This window comes from Brachycentrus maculatus, unplaced genomic scaffold (assembly GCF_059751285.1).
Source record: "Brachycentrus maculatus isolate JH-2025_06_01 unplaced genomic scaffold, ASM5975128v1 h1tg000035l, whole genome shotgun sequence".
NCBI classification, from domain to species: Eukaryota; Metazoa; Arthropoda; class Insecta; order Trichoptera; family Brachycentridae; genus Brachycentrus; species Brachycentrus maculatus.
Genome location: NW_028280789.1, coordinates 513,781 through 532,411, shown reverse-complemented (window position 1 = coordinate 532,411; position 18,631 = coordinate 513,781). Strand labels below are relative to the sequence as shown.

The window sequence follows — 18,631 nt, the reverse complement described above, 5'->3', positions numbered from 1 at the left end:
CGGGGCTTATGACCGTCATAGGCTGGTTTATGTGATCACTTTGCAAATGTGTAACATTCACCAATTTTACCCACGATTGACAACCACACTACTCAAATTATTGAAACTTCTGTATATATTGTTCAAATTCGAAACATAGTGCTTGAATTCACTAGAGACATCTATGGTGAGATGAAAAAAGCTTTTTTTGAGCAGAAACTCTTTAATTTGTATGTAAGATCCGAATCCTAATTTGGACACTTTAAAAATGTTGTAAATAACAATCGTATTGTTTTTTCCACATATAATTTAGCTGACCAGTGACCGGGTTTTGTGACTGGTGATGATGGTAATGATGAAACCCAGTCGCTGATTTAATAAAATTTATGTGTAAAAAAAATAAATGGTTATCATTTTACTATACAAAAAAATTGAGTCTTATTTTTTTATTTTTCTTCTAACCCTTAACTGCTCCCAATGGTGCATAGGGCACTGCATCGTATTGACGCACTGTTATCTTAATCGTTACTCACATGGACGCAAGTTGATCACTCCTGCGCTTCAGGAACCAGTCCAGGGTAATATTAAATAAATATTAGAGTATTTTATTCTAACCACATATCATATTTTTTTATTACTGTACTTTAGTTGATATTCTTCCAAACCTTTATATAATGAAGGCTGTTGACACATGATATTGATTGATGCTTGATTATGCGAATGGTAAAAATTACCAACTACATTTACATTTTTTAATTCCTTTAGTTATTAATTTAAAGGTAAGTGCACTTGGAATAAAAATTGCAAGACATATTCTAAAAAGTAACACAATGTAAGTTATTAGTACAGCTTTGTATTAGTAGGATCATGTTTAAGAGAACATCCAGATAAAAAATACAGGTCTCAAAAAATATAAGTTTGGGAAAATAGACCACAGACTATGTTTATTAAATAGACTAATATGTCTGCTTTAGCCTGTACGTACATATTTGAAAATAGGGGTGCCAACTTAAACTAACTACACCAACATGTGTAATAATTGGGATAGATTTTTGTTCTTGTCATTCCAATTTTAGTAGAATTAAAAGTTTTTCAATTATGATTCTTCTCTTATTCCTATCAGCACCCTAAGGGGACTTCATTATATAAATTAGATCTCAAACTGATCAAGTTAGTTTGTGAAACTGATAATATGAAGGCAAGGTGATCAGTCCTCCGCTCCAGACTTTTGAATCTAGAAGTGGAATATATTAGATGGTTTATACATGACCTAAGTACAAGAGCTCAGGGTTATGGATATTACTGCTACATAGGAAAGGAAGCGGTGTAGGAATAATTATTACTAATATTAATGAGGAAAAGGAAAAATAAGAATAGCAGGAATGGTTCAGGTACTCATATTTGCATACCGGTACTCATAAAAACTTGTGTAAGATGGATGAGTAACATCTATTTACACAAATCCTTCGAGGAAATCATAATAATTTACTTACATATTGCACTAGATCGTTACTGTCTGGTTTTGTACATTTTTATAATCAAGATAGCACTGCATCAATCCAATACAGTTATACCCTATGCACTCACTAGGTCGTAATAAATTACTTATATATACTTTAATAAAATAAAACAATTTTTTTTAACCATTTTTTATTGGTACACTTTTTCTCCAACCGGTTTCGACAAGAACCTCGTCATCATCAGGGTTTAACATGTACAAGTGGTTAAAAACAAACTTGTTTTATTTAATAAAGTTTATAAAATGTGCCACAAAGTATCTGCGAAAAACATTCAAGAGACTTATATATACTTTCGTAATAAACACTTAGGGAATATCCACATTCAAAGCTAGAAAAAATAATTCTTTATTTTTCCTTTTAATCCTTATCTGCACCCAATGGTGTACTGGGCACTGCATCGTACTGAAACAGTATTATATAGATTTCTAACTTTATGAAGTCCTGTACTTCACGTACCAATCCAGGATATATTACATAAATATTAAAGTAAAAAAATACTCATGTTTATTTTGATCCTCCCGGGACTTCCAACACGGTTGATAACTGCGTTATTACTACATTATTATTACTTTTACCCCCCTTGGAATTGAACCCGGAAATTACAGAATGGTAGCTAAATGTGCTAATTACTACGCTATAGAGGCGGTTCTAGTACAGTATTGTTATATTATTCTATTGAAAAAGTGTTGTTGACAGTTTTATAAAGGGTAAAACTATTGTTATAATTACTCAAATACTAATATCATACCTGGAAAGTCATTTAAGAAACAAAACAATGTTCTGCTGTGTTCCTCGCATTGTTACAGTATGGACAACACTTCCTGTGAAGTGTGGTAGGCTGGTAAGTGTATGGTACCTACTAACACAGCCACTTCTCAGGTGAAAGCATCGCATGTAAATAAACCGACTCTACACACAAAGCAATGAACCCGTCCCATATAAAGCTTTGCTTCTCAAGTCTTATATCATTTCTTACCCACATGTGCGTACAGTATTATGAAAAATGAAATTGTCAGTTAGTATCTTCAATAATTAATTTATAATAACTTTAATTATAAGGGTTTTAATAATTAAATAAGTGTTTAATATCAGTGATTATTATTTTTATATAGCAGTGTGTGAATTATTTATTTCTTATCAAAATAAATTGTGTTAGTTATGATAAATAAAATACTTAAAATGTGCTGTGTATTTTGTAAACAATGTGTCACATAAAGTGTAAAATATTATTATTATAAGTGAAAAAATATATTCTGCTAACTTTAATCTGCATCCAATAGGACATTGAATCATATCCAAGCAGTGTTATCTTGATAATCAATTTTATAGAGGCAATGTTATCAGTTCTGCGTTTTACTGCCAGGCCAGGGCAATATTATATAAATATTGGATCGGAAAATTATTTATGGTTTTTTTGGCTCCTCAACACCTCCAGCACGATAGACAAAAAAATTGACCACTTTGCTATGGAGACAGACAATCTTCTTGATTTACGTTTATATATTTAAAAAAATAAATAAATTAAAGCTAGTCTTTATAAAAAAGTGTGCAATTTTTGTACGGCTCTGTAGTGTAATGGTCAGCATGCTCGGCTACCGTACTGGAGGTCCCGGGTTCGATTCCCAGGGAAGTCAAATAAGTATAAATGATTTTTTCACTCTTATATGTATTCAATGCTACCCTGGCTTGGTACTTAAAGCGGACGGCTGATCACCTTTCCTTCGTGTGTTAATGATCAAGATGTCACTGCGTTTATATGATGCAGTGCACCATCAGGTGCAAATGAGGGTTTGAAGAATTTTCTTTTAAGGGGTAATAATGACCGATACAAAATTTTCACTAAATCCAGCTAACATTTTCAACAGATTTGTCTGCAAAGTCTACTAAATGAAAAGATGCATCAAGAAAAAACATATAGAATGCAATGATTTAAAATGTGGCATTTATGAACAAGCCATTCAGATTCAAAGAGATCTTTTCTGAATTTTCGATAAATCCAGCTAAAGTTTTAAACAAATTCATTGGCGAAATCTAAAAAATTATAAAATGCATCTATGAGCAAGCCTTTTTAGATTCTAAGTGCATTTTTCTAGATAAATATGGTATTAATGATAACAAAAATAAAAATTGGAACGATAAAGGAGCAATTGAAACCATGATGCCTAAGAGAAGGTTGACTATAAAAAGCGAGAATGACACAGATTGTTATACGTCACAAACTTATGTAGGTACTAGATAAGTACTTATTATATCAACCTGGAAAGTGGACACTTGTGTACAAACATGCTTATTACCCAGAAGAAACATGTTTCCCATTTAAGTGTAAAACAACATGGTGATTAGTATTAAAGTGATCAGAAGAAAGTGTTTATAAAGTTTCTTGTGTGTAGTGCTTAATATTTGATTACTTATTAGCTGCACCTAGCCACACATTGCCATGGCTCAGTCTGGTTTAATATAAAAGAAAGATAATAGAGAGCACACATTTATAATATGTTTAATTACACAATGCTTAGGAAGCATTGAAAATATTTTTAAAAATCTATGAAAAACAATGCAATCGAAAATATTAAAAATGCCAAGAAACAGCAACTTTACTCTATCTCCCATGAGCGATGTTTAGTGTTGTGTATGTTGCTATTATGTTCAACAGATGGCGCTGCCATTGCAGTCCAAAAAAAGCTTTAAAAATATGTTTTTACCTGTCACTGGTAAAAACATCTGTCACAGGAGTATGTAAAAACACAAGTGTATTCAAATGTTGCGTGAAAATTTCAAAGGAATCGGTGGATAACTTTTGGACAATTTAAGATTTTAAACAAAGAAACATTGACATTTTTATTTATAAAGATTTATTTTTTTACAATAGGGATTTATATAATCATTTTACAATTGTGTTTATGATAAACTATACTTCAAAAAACTATAGTTTATCATAAACACAATTTTTAAACTTTACTTTATGAAAATAAAAATCACCTTCTTTATTACTTTTGTTATTTGAAGATATGTGGACTGATTGGCCAAAAGAAGATAATAATGTTATAATAATAATAATTTTGGATAATTAAAGCGCCATTTTGTTAAATTACTACCTCAAGGGCGCTTACACAGACATGATGATATGATAATGTTGCCATAATATTTAGTGTAGGTACCTAATGATTGAACCGGTTTTTAACAATCAACTTTGCATTATGTTTCCAGGTGTCAGTGATTACAACGTTTCTCTTATTCTTCACTGACATTAATGGTGAGGAATACCCGGATCAAATAGCCGAGGAATCCAGATCTTACCAGAAAGTTGTATTATATAATCCACCATATAATGACAGGTCACAAGTTCGGTTGCCTCCCCACAAACGAAATGCCCCCAGCCTACCCAGTAACAGACCGAAGAATAGGTCCAGGCACCGACAGCCTTTAACCACTCCAAAACTTCAACCGAAACAACCTGGCAATGCACCCAAACCGCAAGGTCCCAGACCACGCCCGTCGCCACCACCCCGAAACCGACAAATTAATAAACCGGAAGCCAAACCAATTACGACAGAAGCTCCATTGAAATCGAGCTTTTCCGTGGACGATTCCTACGATGGCTGGTTGCCGATAAACCCCGTTACACAACCTACTGTTTATTTCACAACAAACACTCCGCAGCAAAGACCTCAACAGTCCTCTAATAAACCGCAACAAAACTCTAATCCTGTTAGTCCTAATCGAAATCCAAACAAGAAACGCTATACGAAACCTCCGCGATATCAAAGACATGTTTCGCACAAGCCCAAACGATTTTATGTTGTAAATCCTACTTACATCAGACCCAAAAGGAGAACTTCCGGTACAGTGACTAACACGGAGGAAGATCAGTCTCTAATACCTGATAACCTGGCACAGGAAACCACAGTGAAATTGGTAAAGACGGTTCCTGTCAAGCATATAGAGTACAGAACCAAAATAAAGCATCATCATCACCACCACCATCACAATCATGTAAAAACCGTCATTGAGAAAGTTCCAGTCAAGGTGATAGTCGAAAAACCGTATCCAGTAGAGAAAAAAGTACCGTATCCAGTTGAAAAAATTGTTCATAAAGTGGTTGAAAAAAAGGTACCGTATCCTGTTGAAAAAATTGTACATAAAGTTATCGAAAAGAAAGTTCCGTACCCCGTTAAAGTCAATGTCCCGCAACCATATCCGGTAAAAGTCGTTGAAAAAGAGTATATCTGGAAACCATATCCTGTTGTCAAACATGTTGTGAAGCAAGTCAACGTTAAGGTTCCCGTGCCTCAACCTTATCCGGTGGAAAAGAGAGTCCCTTACAGAGTAGAAGTTAAAGTTCCGTTCATCGTGGAAAAGAAAGTCCCATTCCCTGTGGAAGTCGAATCGAAGGTTGCGGTCCCTGTAAAAATATATGTGCCGCAACCATTCCCCGTCGAAGTCAAGTCCAAGGAGTCATATGCGGCCAGCACAGTGAAACCCAGACACAGTTACCCCGACAAAAGAATATACCCGCACAACATACCTAGGAACAAACCACTAAATATCAAACCGGTAGCAGAAAACCAACCGGGTGTACTTTTAGGCCAATCCAAAGTGAATGAACTGCAGCGCTACACTATGTTACCAACGCCACACCGAGTGTCTGAGCAATACCACCCGACAGGCTTTCTTCCATCATAATTATGGACATATGTATTAGCATTTTTAAATTATTTGTAAATACTCATTTCTGTACATAAAACCATAAGAATTTTATTCTGTGATAACATATATACATTGCCTTTTTTCATACTATTATTAAAAGTTTCCATTATGTAATTTTATTTGTACAACTTATTTTATTATTACATAAAAATTAAATTATATATTTAAGATATTTTTAATTGTTTTTTATTATTTGAAAATTGTCTTTAAAATCGATCTTCGTCTCTTCCACATCCATGCATCTCCTCATACATACCTGAAGATTAAAGATTGCCAAGTCTCTTTTGGTCATCCTCGTTCTGTTCTCCCGTTCACATTTGCCAAATATACTTTCTTATTCATTTTATTAACATGTCCATACCACCTTATAAGAACATTTTGTAATCTTTTCAATTATCAATATAATATTATTTTCTAATATCGCTCACTCCTTTCAAGAACGTCATAAATCAAAAATCGTCAATTTTCAGTTGTGCATGTTTTTGGATTGCCTAGAAAATGTACTATATCCCAGCAAAAGAGGCATATTTTTAACTTAATATTTACCCGCTACAGAGCAGAAAGTGTTGTTTTTGCATTTTGAAGAAAAGGTATTGTTTAATTATTTTTTTTAATAAACTAAATATTTTTCAAATGGAGAAAAAACCTTCAGGTTTTACCTAAACAGATACGTTGCACAGTAAAAAGTTCAATAAGTGGCTTGATATTTATTTTTAATACATTGTATTATATTTTTAAACTTTAAAAACGTTCTGCTGAAAAATCAAGTATTTTGATTTATGACGTTCTTGAAAGGAGTGAGCGATATCTCTATTTTTAATTCTGTCATACATCGATTTTTAACACGTTCGTCTGAGGGAACGCATTTCAACTGCGTTCACTCTGTTTTCATCCTTCTGCCAATTCCATGTTTTTAAACCTATTGAAAATTAATTTTACAAAAATAAATAAATGGTAAAATTTTGTAACAGAATTTATTTATTTATCAGCATTTAAAGATTACATAAGGCGCATTCATATTTATAATTAGTGTTTTCAAGAATAGTTGGATTTTTTTTACAACTACATATAATTATTCAACTTTTCTTACATTCAATATTTACAACATCAGTGCATGAAAAAAATTTGGTTGAAATATAAAATTTTGTCAACCCTATAAAACTGCCAAAGAAATCTACATACATACATGTTTATAAATTAATTTCTAAATAATTAACAAGGTACCAAAATATGATGAGAATATCTTGAGATATCGACATTCTTTAACCGTTAGAGTGCTGAGAATCGATATATCGACTCTGGTATACTTTGCCGTCGATATATCGATGATAATGCCAGTGTATTTTAGTGGTCGAGCTGAGAGGTAGTGTTGCAGCGTGCCCGTTTCTTAAGTTCTGATTCATGAATAATGTTCACAAAAAAACAAATTTAACTAATATTTTATTTATTGTTTCGGCATTAACTTTCCATTTTTCCTTTGTTTTCAAACTCCGTTCCTTGTCTAACCCTTTCCCCTTACTTTCCCCTCTCCTTATTTATAGAACAATTTTATATTTTAGTTATTATACAGACCTGAATGATGGAAGTTTAACTTCTGAAACATGTAGTCTATAATAAAACTCAAGTGGTAAAAAACGAAGTATTTTCTTTAATCATTGTAACTAATATTTAGTGAAAAATAGAGATGCATTTTTTATAAAAACCTAATGTTTACGCCCTTAAAATGTCAGATTTGTCCAACAGTGATATTGAAAGCGATTGTCAAACATTGCACAATTCATGTTTTCTAATTGTAGGATGTGCATCGATAGTGAAAACTCTAAAGGTGGAGACTGACCGGAGCATTTCGTCGTAACGTAACACGTAACGATGCGGGCATTCAGGCAGTCAGTACACCGAGCCGAGAGCTCCATCCATAGTTTCGGATGGTCGGTGATGCTCTGGATGCTGAGTGATGATCGGAGAGCGATGTTATGATGTTATGTTGCGACGAAATGCTACGGTCAGTGTCCACCTTAAGGATGAGCCAATTTCACACGACCTTGACACATTCTAGTGAATGAAAATTTCCTATTTTTTTTCTCAAACTGTATTTATTTTTAAACATATATAAGTATGTTTATTATAAAATGCTGTTTTATTTGAGTAGAATGATACATTCTCTACCACTACCAGAAACAAATACTGAAATCGGTAAATGTTTGAGAAAAATATTGTTGATTTCGGACACACCTAATGAAATGGACCATTTTTGCAAAAGAGTCTTCAGCAATTTTATCATAGATATAAGACTACAAAATCTCAGCACTAAAACGGTTGAAGTTTAGTTTATAACCAGCCATAATGTTACAGAAACAATAATGTGTTTGTATTTCTTTTTTACAAAATAATTTGTTCCATCAAATGTGAGAAAAAAAATGTGTTTAAATATAATTACATACTATACAAATGACTTTCTATGTCACAAAAAGCACCCTATTGTAAAATCAAACAACTTAGATACAACATTTTGAGTGTGTCCAATTACTTGTTCACAAAATCTGGATTATCTCCAATTACAGGAGTTATTTTCATATAATTTTTTTTTCTAATTAAAATTCTCATTCTGTTCTCATTCTCATTCAAATCATTCTGCTAATTAAAAAGCTTCTTTTCATCTCACCAATAGATGTCTCTAGTGAAGTTCTAGTGATTCAAGAATAATGTTTCAAAATTGGTTCATATATATAGAGCTTCCAAGAATTTGAGTAGTGTGGTTGTCAAATAATGGGTAGAATTGGTGAATGTTACATGTGTGTAAAGTGATCACTTAAACCAGCCTATGACGGTCGTCAGCCCCGTAAATGCCCAGACTTCCATATTCTTCTTTATCTTTGATGAGATGTCAAAAAATAATATAAACTTAGATACAAATTGAATACACTTGCGGTTTGAAAAATTAAATACATTCCCGTGTTTATTGACTGAGAGCGTCGTAGCTTTCTAAATCTGTTTGCCACTGTTTAGTAGAAGCGAGGTTTGGGCAGAAGACAGATCTCCTTGCTCCGGAATATACGAGCTTGGACGGGGATCAGGACCGTCGAGGTGCCGTTTAGAGCTGCCCAATACAAGAACAAGGACAATTATTAATTATACTTTTACTTAGTAAATACCACTATTTCTTAAATGGATAGATTTTACCACAAAGTGACTGCCAAATCAAAGTGATAGTCGACGTCAAGAAGACATGACATGACACTCACAGAAAGAGAGGAGATTGTTTAGTACGTTCTTTAAACAAATTCTGTCAAAATTTAAAACAAATTCATTGAGTGATTTCTTTTTTTTTTCTTGATTTATTTCTTTATTAAAGGCGTTGAAAGAAAAAATGTGAAAATTTTCATCTTTTTCTTGTAATTCTTATCCCCTCCCAAAGGTGCATAGGGCACTGTATCGTATTTCAGCAGTGTAGATATTGTGAATGTTATTTACATGAAGGCAAGGCAATCAATCCCGCGCTTCGGGTACCAGTCCAGGGCAATTTATATTGACATCTCAACATAGAATATGGAAGTCTGGGTATTTACAAGTCCTGTCAGAGGCTGGTTAGAGTGATCACTTTATACAAGTGTAACATTCAGCATTCTACTCGTGATTATTTTTAGTAGCAAGCATTTTGATTCCCAGGAGGGTTACAATAAATAAAAGTGATTTTCATATTTATTCTTCATGCAATTATGATCAATATAACACTGCATAGATAGAGTGTTGCAGTGCCCTGTGCGCCGTTGGGAACAGATAAGAGTTTAATAGTAAAAAAATTGAAAATTATAATACTAAGTGAATCAAGTTGAAAAGAGACTGAACAACTTAACCTGGACAGGAGTGAGTTGTTTTTATATATATATATATATATTTTTTTATAATTTTATATCGAAGTTGGTGCTATAAGCATCATATTTTCTTCAATATAAAAAAAAACATTTACACCAGTAAACATGATTTGTCCGCCTCCGTAGTGTAATGGTCAGCACGCTCGGCTACCGTTCTGGAGGTCTCGGGTTCGATTCCCAAGGGGGGTAAAATAAATATAAGTGATTTTTTCACTGTAATATTTATTCAATATTAACCTGGACTGGTACCTGAAGCGGAAGGCTGATCACCTTTCCTTCATGTGTAAACGATCAAGATAACACTGCGTTTATATGACGCAGTGCCCTATGCACCATTGGGTGCGGATAAGGGTTTAATAATTTTTTTTTTTTAAAAAAACATGATTTATTGATACACCGATAATTTTGACATAAATCATGTTTTAACCATGTTTAGATATAAATCACGTCATATATTGGTCGTATACAAACGACCATACTCCTGGACAGGTTAAGGAAATATAAATTTGAAAGACTTATTTTTTACGAAACACGGGTATTTCACGAGTGTTCCTGTAAACCAGTGATTCTCAAAGTGGTCTATATCGACCCCCAGGGGTCTATGACAACTTGCGAGGGGTCTATGTTTTAATTTGAATTTAAAATATAAACGTATAAAACCTAACATGCGTGGTTCAAAGTGAGTAACACTACATATACCGGCTGTCAAAAATACATTTGAAGTTAATGAATTTGATAAAAATCGATATCAGGTAAGGCAAGGGGTCTACAAGATAAAAGAGTTTGGGAACCTCTGCTGTAAACCATACAAATGTTAATACTGTAGGTTTTTATTTAATACCTATATTTATAACTCCCACAACTATATTAATTAATGGACAAAAATTAAGTTAATTGACCGCCCTACCCATACGAACACACATTTAAAACCTATCCGCCTCCGTAGTGTAATGGTCAGCACGCTCGGCTACCGTTCTGGGGGTCCCGGGTTCGATTCCCAGGGGGGTTCAAATAAATAAAAGTGATTTTTTCGCTGTAATATTTATTCAATTTTACCCTGGACTGGTACCTAAAGCGGAGGGCTGATCACCTTTCCTTCATGTGTAAACGATCAAGATAACACTGGGTTTATATGATGCAGTGCCCTATGCACCATTGGGGTGCGGATAAGGGTTTTATTATTATTATTATATTACATTGAATACAGAATATATTCAAAATTTATTACAAAGAATTATCTGGCAACATCTTATCTGACTTGCAAAGTATATAAAAAGCTTTACAAAATAAAACAACTTTGTTTTAACCACTTTTTATTGGTACACTTTATCCAACCGGTTTCGACAAGAACCTTGACATCATCAGGGTTTATGTACTAAATTCTAAAACATTGAAATACTCATAGTTAGGTTAAAGTTCATTATGTTTTGAATATTGAAAGCATTAACTTTGTGGATCATATTGATATATTATTTCGAGAAATAAAAATACTTTGTGTTTTGATCCACTCACATTTTTATCAACCAACTAGTTTCGGCAACAACCTGTTGCCCTCTTCAGGGTAACATTTATTACTAGTAATAAATGTAACCCTGAAGTTATAGTAATAAATGTAACCCTGAAGAGGGCAACAGGTTGTTGTTGAAATTGAAAAAAATTGAATTGCCGAAACTAGTTGGTTAATAAAAATGTGAGTGGATCAGAACACAAAGTATTTTTATTTCTCGAAATAATATAAAGTTCATTACCCTCCCCTTACGATATCACAAACCTCCACACACTCCGTACACCATATGAAAATATGATTTAAAAATAATAATTTAAATTATATTTTTTGTTTGGATAAAGTGTACCAATAAAAAGTGGTTGAAAAAGAGTTGTTTTATTTTATAATGTTTATAAAATGTGCCACAAAGTATCTGCGAAAAAATTCAATAAATATATAAAAAAAGTCATAAATAGGTCTATTTTTCAAAAAAATTGTCTAATACATTGTAAATAAGTATTGCTATTGAGAAAACTTATGAAAAAAAAAAGTTTGAGGATTTTTTACCTACTTTTTCCAAGGTAGGACAGTTAATTATAGGTCAATTTAAAAATAAAAGCATACCTATAAAATAATGTGGCACTTATACGTAAAAGATTCCATATTTCAAAACTTGTGATAAAATACTCGAGGTAATTGACTAACTCGAAAAGCCAAAAAGACGTTGAATTCAAAAACCCAATTTATTCTGGACTAAGTACTTTTCACTCGCTAACTTTGAAACGCTATAACTTAAAATATGATTGTATGTGAAGCTCATGTTTACAGAGACAACTCATTTATCGCTCACTCCTTTCAACAACGTCATAAATCGAATAACTTGATTTATCAGGAGATCGTTTTTAAAGTTTAAAAATATAATGAAATGTAATAAAAATAAATATCAAACTACTTATTGAACTTTTTACTATGCAACAGATTATTTAGGTAAAACCAGAATGTTTTTTCTCCATTTGAGAAATATTAAGTATATTTAAAAATAAAAAACCAATACCTTTCTTCAAAACGCAAAAACAACACTTTCTGCCCTGTAGCGGGTAAATATTAAGTTAAAAATAAGCCACTTTTGCTGGGATATAGTACATTTTCTGGGCATTCCGAAAACATGCACAACTGAAAATTTACGATTTTTGATATATGACGTTGTTGAAAGGAGTGAGCAATATATGAAGGAATCTATCACCGTAACGTCAAATATAAAAACTAATTTAAAATATTATTTATCTATTTAAATAAAAATGTTAATGTTTGTTAGTTTAAAATACTAAATCTTCTATTTTAAATTGAAGTTTAACTTTAAGTTCAAACATCGTAAAAATGATGCGGAATGCATCGTAACACACGTCACAATAGATTTTAAGAAATAGTAATATTTATAAAGTAACACTTAAATTCAAAATGGATATATATTACCACAAAGTGACTGCCAAATCTATGAAAATAAAAATTGAAGATTAAGAGAAAAATAAATATTCTTTAATTTTATTTTCGGTATTATTAACATCTTGACAAAACAGTTGGATGACCAGTTTCAAAATGCCAAATACGTTAGAATTAAAAGTCCAGAAATAAAGTAAATCTCCCAAGTAGTAAGATATTAATGATATTTTAAAACATTGTTCATTCAGTCGTTAAAACATGTAATGTCCGCCTCCGTGGTGTAATGGTCAACACGTTCAGCTACTCTTCTGGAGGTCCCGGGTTCGATTCCCAGGGGGGGTGATTAAATAAATATTAGTGACTTTTTCACTCTGATATTTATTCAATATTACCCAGGACTAGTTGATACCTGAAGCGGAGGGCTGATCACTTTTTCTTCATGTTTTAACGATCAAGATACCGCTGCGTTTATATGATGCGGTGCCCTATGCACCATTGGGGTGCGGATAAGGGTTTGAAGAAGATGAAAACATGTACCGTAGACTGGAGCTACTTGAACTTTGATGTGTTACTTGAGCCCAGTACAAAAAAGAGATTTAAATCTGTATTTGGTCTGCAATAATGAACGTATTGTGTCAATAAGTGTCACCTGTCAGGGAAACAATGAATCATGTCGATATGTTCATTATTGTAGACCAAATACAGATCTAAATATTTTTTTTGTACTGGGCTCAAGTAACACATCAAAGTTCAAGTAGCCCCGTTCTACGGTAACTAGCCGATAAATGATTTAATTGTGTTGTATCATCAATAATCAATGTTGGTGGCCGAAATCCTGACATAATATGGAAATATTCGGGAAATAATCACTAAGCCCCAAACATGAGGCCATACACTGGCCTGCTATTTTATGGTTGGGGCGGTACGCACAAAGAGATTAAAGTGATTTACAGTACTCAGTTCATATACTATCTTTCCACTTAAATTCCAGCACAAGATATAATTATATTTTTCTTAGTACACTTACTTCATCCCTTGTTGAAGATATCACATAGAATTATATATTTTTTTGATGTACCAAATATTAACACATTGTTGTAGGGCGGTTTTTTCATCAACCCTGACCCTAATTATGCTCAGACTGTCACCCGTCCTTCAGTATATTAATCATAGGTAACCGCAAACCCAATTCCGATCTGTTCAATGTTTTTTGACATATATCGCACTGTACCAAAAGTAAGCAAATAGAAACGCTTGTAAGCGTCTCCCGCTCTCTACTAACAGTATGTAAAAGACGCTTTTAAGCGTTTCTCGCAAATATGTTAATAAAATTGTCTTTGAACCAGTTTTTATATTTGACATTCAGGCCATGGATCAATTTAGAAATTGTCTATGATACCAATAGCCTCTTGTGTAATAAGTAAAATGATAAATGACATTTAAATAATTGATAATGATAATTAAAATATAACTTTGCTTTTAAATCACTATAAATATTTTATTATAACTTAATTATAATGTCTACTGGTTTCGAAGCTAGCCGCTTCTTTTTCAGCTAACTGGTAGACATTATAATTAAGTTATAATAAAATATTCATAGAGATTTTAAAACTAAGTTAAATTTTAATTATTAAATGTAAAATCTCAAATTTATTGCTTTAAATATAAATTATAATCTTATATTTGACATTACGGCCATAGATCAATTTATAAATTGTCTATGTCACCAATAAGGCTGTCCAAACTCAAAACACAGTAAGGGACATTTTGTAGTAGTACGTTTTTTTGCATTTTTGGATTAAGTAGAATCTACTCCAAAAATGCAAAAAAAAACGTACTACAAAAAAAATGTCCCTTACTGTGTTTTGAGTTTGGACAACCGAATAGCCACTGTGTTTGATGTAAAAAGATAAATGACAATTAAATAATTCATGATAATTAAAATATTGCGTATAAAATACATTTATCAACAAAATGGAATGTGCAACTATTATCAGTTGGTCCGCAGTTGGTAGTCACCGTTCTGCGTGATGTAGCGGACCCACGGCAGGGCTTGGTAGCCGCTCTTCTCGATGATCTTCAAGTACCGGACTTGGATACCGGATGTGGTGAAGTACGGGATCTCGAACTTCACCTGGATCGGCGGCTTGCCGTCGCTGTCTTCGCACTCCACGGACGGCAGGCCAAAGTGGGCTCGCATCAGGTATTCTTTGCCGCCCGGGAAGGATTTGATGGACCATGTTATCGCGTTTTGTTCCGGAGTGTACTTGACGCTTCCTATCGTGGTTTTGAATTTAGGGGAGTCGGCGTCCGCTGGCACCGGTATGACGATCTCGACATTGTTCGCCGTAGACCTCCGCTTGAACTGGGATTTGGCCTTGATCATGTACTCGACACGCGAGTGTGCGTGGCGTTCGATGACGGACTCTATCCAGATCAGAGGCTTTACGTGCGTGTTCAAGCGGTAAGACATCAGCTCAAACTCACCATCAGGGGGAATGAAAGATATAGTGCGGTCGTTTTCGAAGCGCGACAATCTCACGCACTGGTGAAACTTCACATCCTCGAGTTCTACTGATTTTGACTTACCGCGCCCCGTGCTTTCGAAGAGGACCTTGTCATTCAGCCCCAGTCTTAGCTCCGGCATGCCTGACAGATAAACCCTCATCTTGATTGCTCCGACTATTTCGCTTCTCAGAACATTCCCGTTTGAATTAGCCAGCAAATTAACAGACTCAATAACATCCAGAAAAACTTCGTTTTTTCGGTATTTGATGCCTTCGGATCGCCACGATACCGCGTTAGTCACCGCCATCGGTATCCTGGGCTGCATTTCCAGCTTGTGGCCCTCCTGCGTGATGTATTCCTGCAGAATCTTGCTGTCCGTGGTCTGAGGATACCCGAAGTCGATCAGCTCGTCCAGCAGCTCGTAGATGACGACGAAATTATCCCGTATGCTCTCCTCTTCCAACTCTTTAAAGTACTCAGTCATAACCTCAACTATTTTATACAAAAACACAAATATTAAAGCGATGTTGGCGTTTTTCTTCGTCGTCGACACTATGTACAGGTTATTGGTTTTAATGTAGGCGAACGTGCAGTCGCTGGTCTGCAGCAGAGGCGTCAACATCCCTTCTTCCTCCTTTTCCATGAGCAAGGGCATAAACTTGTCGATTACCCCGAGCTCGATGTCACCTCTATACGTCCGGGATATCAGCACCTTCCCTTTCACGTCCAAAATATAAATCGCGGAAGACGACATCTTCTATGTTCTGCAAAAAGGGAGATAAACCACTTAAAACACCAGCATATTTCCGCCGTAATGACCGATAGACAAAACCAAAGGTGACGTCGACATCGAACCGATAATAACAAACGAAACAAGCGGTGAACGGATACTTGAGGTGTTAAATATTATGCTTACTTTAAACTTATTCCGCTGCCTAAAATATATTCCACATATCACTCAAAATTAAATATGTCAAACGCTGACATTTACAGACGTTCCACCAAAGACACCTACACCTGCGAGCACAGACTAACTATTTTATATTTTTTTCTATTTTATTTTGCCTGCGAGGTAGCCATTTTCATTTGAGGCGTGTTCGTAAAAGAATTGTCAACTGATATGAACACGCAATGTTGACACATTTCATGCAATAAAGCGCTCTTTACGAAATATAATTTTTCTTCTTCTTTTTATAAAATGGTTATTTTCTCCCCATTGTGTTCATGTTGATTTTGGATTTTATTGTACTTTTTTTTTCTTAATTATACTTGATGGCTTAGAATTGACCGGAGTAAACCGAAATCTCTCCGATTCATGATATTCTTGCAAATTCACCTGCTGTTTTAAAATTCAGGTTTGTTTTATTTATTTATTTGGCATATCACCCAGTGAGAGGATGTTGCTGCCAATGTCATGTGTTATTTTTATTAACAAACGAAATAATAATAGCAATTAATGAAAAATGTTTTGTTAAATACTCATTTTGAGGTACCTACCTAGTTAATTTTTATTTTATTATTATCACTACTATTTATAAATGGTACTTTATAATTCATGTTTTTAATACATAATACAGTTTAATTTATATTATTTTACTACATATACTACCACCAAAGCAATATTGTAAAACTAAACGTTTACAAGGAATGCCGTGAATGATATCTAATAAAAACAATTAAACATATTAAAACCATCTGTATTTTTATTATTAGTCATCATCATCTGTATTATTAGTTATTAGTTATTATTTTTATTAAAATCGAAATTATTTACATTCCGTCTGGTACCTGATTGTGATTCGGTCTATTTTTACAACAATAACAAAAATACATTTCCTGCAATGAAATTGAAATCATATTGTCACAATGTATTGTTAACTTTTGAATCCAGTTAAAAATTCGCGATCGTTGAGGACCCGGTGTTTTATTTCGCGTACCTATCTAAAATTATTATTTTAATATAAAGTTCAAATTCAAATACAAAACCTTCAATTTTCGTATCTTTTCTAACTATTTTGTTAATCCAGTGCATTTTTGTGAGAGCAAAAAATACATACAATATGTTTTTCCGGTTTTCCGTGTGATATTGATCAGGTGTGTTTTATGTGTTTAGGTATTACCTACCTATGGTGCGTGACAGTGTATTCATGACTTCTTCCAGTGCCTTCTAGATAGTGTAGTAACACCACTTCTTTACTTTGAAACGTCCAGGGTAGAGGTGAAGACAGCGCCGGTGATGAGGCGGCTGACTAGGACGGCAATGCGGAGGCGGAGAGACCTGATGCATAGATTTAGTGAGTGAGTTTCCGTATCTCTCCATCTCACTGCATTTGTTATAATTCCTTCACACCATGAGTCATAAATTTCTTACTGTATTTTCTTACTTGAGATGTACGTAACAGTCTTATCCTAGCAAACTGATTATATCGTGAGAGTAATGAAACCAGTGTCATTGTATAAAGAAAATTATTAAATAATTGTAATTTTTTTTCTTGCACAAGTTTTTTTTAAATTTATTATTAGATTAAAACCAATATTTTTAGCTTTTCCACTTTTTTATTTGACCAGCGACCGGGTTTCGTCGTTACCGACAGCATCAGACTGGTGAGAGGCTATACAAATTGTTATGTTATATATATAAAAGAAGGCAGGAGTTGATAACCATGATTTGATATAATTTTATGAGAAATTAATTTAAATTATATCAAATCATGGTTATCAACTCCTGCCTTCTTTTATATATAACATAACAATTTGTATAGCCTCTCACCAGTCTGATGATGTCGGTAACGACGAAACCCGGTCGCTGGTCAAATAAAAAAGTGGAAAAGCTAAAAATATTGGTTTTAATCTAATAATATATTAAAAACGCAATTCCATCACGAAGTGTCAGTGGATAATATAAAAAGTTTTTTTTTGTTGTTGCTTTAAACAAAGGGTAAAATGCTATTTAAAATAAAATCGATCGCGATAAAAAACCCTTTATTTACATTAAAAATATACAAAATGATTAAAAACTAACAATTAACATAGTATTCGAACCACTTTTACTCGTATATATTTGTAAAATAAAAAATAATAACTTTCGATTATTTTGAAAACGTTACAGAAGTATGTAT

General features: G+C 33.5%; 2 protein-coding genes across 2 annotated transcripts; one reads left to right on the top strand and one right to left on the bottom strand.

The window, feature by feature from the left end:
• Positions 1–4,697: 4,697 nt before the first annotated feature.
• On the top strand, positions 4,698–6,870 carry LOC148312710 (uncharacterized; the record flags this gene model as incomplete). Its single annotated transcript, XM_088274645.1, has 1 exon — positions 4,698–6,870. A coding segment is annotated over one exon (1,485 nt), but the record flags the coding sequence as incomplete, so codon positions are not given.
• A 7,783-nt stretch (positions 6,871–14,653) lies between these two features.
• On the bottom strand, positions 14,654–16,536 carry LOC148312709 (AP-1 complex subunit mu-1). The gene is made up of 2 exons (XM_088274745.1): positions 16,429–16,536; positions 14,654–16,276 (listed from the first exon to the last, which is right to left on the bottom strand). The coding sequence occupies exon 2, from the start codon at positions 16,264–16,266 to the stop codon at positions 14,998–15,000; it is 1,269 nt and encodes a 422-aa protein (XP_088130871.1). The 5' UTR covers positions 16,267–16,276; positions 16,429–16,536; the 3' UTR covers positions 14,654–14,997.
• Positions 16,537–18,631: the final 2,095 nt, after the last annotated feature.

Excerpts from the sequence above, each read along its gene's own strand:
- LOC148312709 (XM_088274745.1), bottom strand. The coding sequence starts at position 16,266 with ATGTCGTCTTCCGCGATTTATATTTTGGACGTGAAAGGGAAGGTGCTG.